The sequence below is a fragment of the Oratosquilla oratoria genome, unplaced genomic scaffold, assembly GCF_046742065.1.
Source record: "Oratosquilla oratoria isolate Oo_2021 unplaced genomic scaffold, ASM4674206v1 SCAFFOLD245, whole genome shotgun sequence".
Taxonomy (NCBI): domain Eukaryota; kingdom Metazoa; phylum Arthropoda; class Malacostraca; order Stomatopoda; family Squillidae; genus Oratosquilla; species Oratosquilla oratoria.
Genome location: NW_027467597.1, coordinates 147,501 through 152,401, shown reverse-complemented (window position 1 = coordinate 152,401; position 4,901 = coordinate 147,501). Strand labels below are relative to the sequence as shown.

General features: G+C 47.7%; 1 protein-coding gene across 1 annotated transcript; it reads right to left on the bottom strand.

The window, feature by feature from the left end:
• Positions 1 to 1,220: 1,220 nt before the first annotated feature.
• LOC143022965 (uncharacterized) lies at positions 1,221 to 2,111 on the bottom strand. Its single transcript, XM_076181392.1, has 2 exons — positions 1,751 to 2,111; positions 1,221 to 1,444 (listed from the first exon to the last, which is right to left on the bottom strand). Exons 1-2 carry the CDS (start codon positions 2,109 to 2,111, stop codon positions 1,221 to 1,223), a joined length of 585 nt encoding a protein of 194 aa, XP_076037507.1.
• Between the last annotated feature and the right edge of the window lie 2,790 nt (positions 2,112 to 4,901).

The following is a 4,901-nucleotide window of genomic DNA, read 5'->3' as shown; positions in this document are numbered from 1 at the left end:
AGGACAAAAGAAACACTATAGATTTAATATATCTAGACTTTGCAAAAGCTTTTGGTACTATCCGCCACGAAAGACTACTTACTAAATTAGTTTTACACGGAATAAGTGGTAGCCTTTTAAGTTGGACTAGTAATTGGTTGAATGATCGAAAACAGAGATGGAAAAATGTTATGCGTGGATTTCCTCAGGGTTCCGTTCTTGGACCACTTCTATTCATAGTATACATATATGATATAGACCACGGACTAAAATTTATTGTTTCCAAATTTACTGATGATACAAAAATGTAAGGAAAGGCAAAGGATCACTTAAATCAGTTAGATATTCAAGAAGATTTAGATCAATTACAATAAGGGGAAAGAGGTTCCGGTGAGTTCGTCTCCTTTATTGTAAGGTACGAGTGAGCGGATTTTACATGTGGCGGGAACCGCTATATATACCGCGTGGGTGCGTAATTACAAAATTGCACTGGGTTAGGTTAGGTCGGGCCAAGCAGGGTCGCACTGACAGAGAAGCGTCAGGTCGTGGGTGACATCTTGAGCGTTCCATGCCACATGATCATCGTGGTGTGTAAAATATTCCCCTCTCAAAATTGCCTTGGCTTCAGAGGGCGTCTGCGACGGGGTTCTTTGTACCAGGGACGTGCCTGATGGTGCAATTCAACTCGGCGATGGCGGAGAGGTGGCGGCGCTGTCTGGCAAACCAAGCGTTCTTTTGTTTTGTGAAGGCGTGCTCTAGAGGTTAAAGGTCGGTGTTGATGATAAATGAGGAGCCCTCGAGGAAATGGCGAAAGTGGCGGACGGCGTGGTGGATGGCGAGGAGCTCTCTATCGAAGGCGCTGTAGCTGAGTTCGGCCTTGGAGAGTTTCCTGTTGAAGAAACCGAGGGGTGTACGTCTGGCACGGAGGATTTGTTCGAGCACACCCCCTATGGCGACATTGCTGGCGTCCGTTGACAGTTGTAGCTGGGCACCTGGTGCAAGGAAGGAGAGGGTGGTGGCACAGGCAAGGCCTTTTTTGGCGTTGACGAAGCCAGCTTCTATGCCGGGGTTCCACAGGAGGTCCTTCGGTTTTCCGTGAAGGGCGCTATAGAGTGGGTGCAGCGTTTGAGTGCTGTTAGGGAGGAAACGGTGGTAGAAGTTGACCATCCCAATAAATTCCTGCAGTGCTTTGATGGTACAGTTGTAGATTTAGGAAATTTGTCGCCTGCGGCGACTTTATCCTACAGGGGACGAACGCCGTCAGGAGAGATGACAGACTTTTTCCCAAAGCTGCTTTTGTCAAAGCGGACAACGAGGCCGTTGTCCTGGAGACGGTCGAAGATGGTCCGCAGGTATTGGAGATGCTGATCAGACGAGTTGGAGAAGACCAGAATATCGTCGACGTAGCAGACGCAGAAGTAGAGGATGCCGAGGATGCCGTCGATTAGGCGCAGGAAGGTTGCACCTGAGTTTCACAAGCCGAAGCAGGAGTAATTTAAGGTGTACGTCCCGAAGGGGGTGGTGATGGTTGTCTTCGGGATGTCGTCTGTATGTACCGGAACTTGGTAGTAGCCCTTCAGGAGGTCCAGTGTCAAAAAGATCTTGGCGCCGTTGAGGTATGTGGTGACGTCGGCAATGTTTGGGAGTGGGTGGTCAGGTTCCGTCATCATGTTCAGCCGACAGTAGTCTCCACAGGGGCGCCAGGAACCATCGTTCTTCTTGTCGAGGTGGAGAGGGGAGGACCAAGGGCTGGAGGTCTTTTGGCAAAGGCCTAGTCTCTCCATCTCTTGGAGGGTTTTCTTGGCGACGGAGAGTCTCTCGAGCTGTAGGCGGCGGTATTTAACAAATACCGGGGGCCCAGACGTCTTGATGTAGTGGTACACACCATTTTTAACTGGCGTCTGTGGTGTCTGTCGAAGCTCAGGCTTGAAGACGTCAGGGAATTCCGTAAACAGGTGGGCGTAGGGCATTCTAGCGTCAATGGCGGTGACCGTGGTTGGCTGTCCCTCGATTTGCAGGGGCGTCGAGGTGGATGCGGTTGCGCAGACTAGGCAGCTATTGGCGACGTACAACAATAACCTGTAACGAGCGATGAAGTCAGCACCGAGGATGGGCGTCTTGACGTCTGCCATGATAAAGTTCCAGAAGTAGTGGTGACTCCCAAAGGTGAGGTGCAGGTGTTTCCACCCGTAGGTGACTATGGTAGTGCCGTTAGCGGTGACGAGACTAACGCCAATGTCCTTGGGGACCCGGCGTTCTGCAGTCGATTCAGTAAATACCTGAAAACACCAGTGTCGACAAGGAAAGAACGTTTAGAGGCTTTGTCTTTGATGTATAGGCCCGTTGCGCCTGTAGAGGCCACTGTGATGGACGGTGGCCCTTTTAGGCGTTTTTTGTTCAGGTACATCCTGGTTGGCATTTCATAGTGAAGCTTGCCGAATCTTGTGTGATAGTAGCAGAAGTGCAGAGAGCGGTGCTCCAGCATCGCCGCCTTTGCTGGTGTTTTTAGCGCCTGTTGGCTGGCGATGCTGCTGTGGAGGAAATTTCGTCCGTGATGCCGTCAACAGCACAGACATCCTGACTCCTTGCTGCGGCGTCGTGGGTGTCGGCGAGACGGTCCGCCTTCCGTGAAGCTTCGTCGGTGGTCATTTCCTCGGCGTTACCAAGGGCGGATCGGACGGGCACTGGGAGGCGCATGAGCCACAATTGACGAAACATATCGACGTTCCTGCTGATCCCGTTGGCTGTGGGTGGGAGGCTGGCGATGGACATCATCTCGAGGTATGCTGTACTTGGTTTAATGTCCCCCATTGGCTGTTGGGAGAGTTGGAGGAATTTTGCGGCTCTGTAGTCCGCTGACGGCGTGAATTCCTGAAACAAGTACTGTTTCAGAACGTCATACTGGAAAACACCGTCGTGTTGATCGAGCCATTGTGAGGTAAGTGGGAACACATCCTCGAGGATCGCCTCAAGAACATAGTCTGCTTTCGTTTAGGACACGCTGATATTCCTCAGGCGGAACTGAATCTCCGTCCGGCAAAACCAGTTGGGAGCGTCGACCGTGGAAAAAGGTGACAGCTTCAGGGTGACGGCGTTGACGGTGTTAGTAGCGGGTAGCGCGTGGTGTCGGGGGTGGCAGCGGTAGATGGGTCCATTGTCGCTCCGAATGGTCACTAGTGTAGCGATGCTACTGTGGTGAGGGGAAAGAGGTTCTGGTGAGTTCGTCTCCTTTATTGTACGGTACGAATGAACGGGAGCCGCTATGCATACCGCGTGGCTAGTCATTCGTGGGGCGTAATTAGATAATTGCACTGGGTTAGGTTAGGTCAGGCCAAGCAGGGTCGCACGTGATCATCATGTTGTGTACAACAGTAAAACCAAAGTAATGTTCAACACGAAAGTTTAAAGAAAAGATTTTATAATCAATGGTGAGAGTCTTGAAGAAGTTGAAAAGAATTATCATTTTCGCCAGATAGTGAAAGTGACCAAAGATCATAATAATGAAATAAAAATACGTATTACAATTGGTTGGAAACTGTTTGGTAGATATAATGAAATCCTGAGAGGCTCTCTACGTTTATGTTTGAAACGTAGATTTTGCAATCAATGCACTCTGCCAGCAATAATCTACGTGTGTGACACTTGGAAACTAACGAAGGGGATGGAAACTAAGCTAAGGACTGCACAAAGGAGAATGGAGAGATCAATGATGTGTGATAGCTTCACTGCTACCAACACTTCAGTTCCCTTCAGTGAAATTGTAATTCACTTACAACTTTCTTAATTTTCTTTCTTTAATTGTAGTATAATAAGTCATTCGTCTCAAGACCCCATGCCACTCTCATATGGTAAGTTTTTAGTCAAGTTCCTTTATTCAGCTCGGAGGTGAATTAAACTTATTTTTCTTTCTCTTTTCTTCCAAAATAAATTACACTTGGTTATTCAAGCTACACCAAGGGACTCCCACCAGGGATCCTCTTACATCCATCAAGCCAAGTCTGCCCCGACGTCACGATTTAATTCATCCAATAACTTTGAACGTTACAAATATATGCCACCCTTTTAGGGCGTGATTTTACCTCCATGCACCAATAACTTTTCTCCTCCTCCACCCTTTTCTCCAATCAGAAAGACTGTTATACTGTCTCAAGCAATATTGTTTACGCAAGCAATTTGTCGCAAGCAGAACGAGCTCTGTGTTTACATGTTAGTCACATCAACACCTTTGATCGCCGCTCCAACCAATGTTTATAATATAAGACGGTAAGCTACAATATGCAACTCTCTACAACTTCCAGTCGGCCATTGTATCATAACAACTGGATCAAATTTACATATCGTTTCACCTACCCCTCGATCTACCTAAAAGTCTACCTCTATCTACCGGCCTCTTACAATAGGAATAACGCTGAGAGACCGAAAGAGAGGAAGTTGGGTGAGAGAGCAGACTAGAGTATATAATATTGTGGAGGCTGTAAAAGAGAGGAAGTGGATTTGGGCAGATTAGTGCGGACGAATGATGAGCGATTGAGCAAGTGTGTTACTGAGGGGACGCCGTGATATAGGAAGCGTGGAAGAGGGAGACAAGACTAAACGTGGAGAGAAAAGATCGAGAAGTTTGCAGGAGTGACGTGGCAGAGGATGCCGCGGTCGTGTGGATCCTATGGAGGCCTTCGTTCAGTAGTGGACTCAGGATGGCTGATTTGATTGATTGATATATAAATTATGTGTATACGTATATATATATATATATATATATATATATGTATATGATGAAGGTGAAAAAAGAAGTCACAGGTCTAGTTCCGAGTTTCTGAGTTTATTCCTAACCATTTTTGCTCTATACTTCTTCAGAGGAAGAAGCATAGAGCGAAACCGGTCAGGAATAAAGTAAAAAACTCGGAACTAGACCCGTGACTTCT

Excerpts from the sequence above, each read along its gene's own strand:
- LOC143022965 (XM_076181392.1), bottom strand. The coding sequence starts at position 2,111 with ATGGCAGACGTCAAGACGCCCATCCTCGGTGCTGACTTCATCGCTCGT. Across the intron at positions 1,445-1,750 it reads CCAAGAGATGGAGAGACTAG|GTGCAACCTTCCTGCGCCTA; the intron begins GCCTTTGCCAAA and ends TGTGAAACTCAG.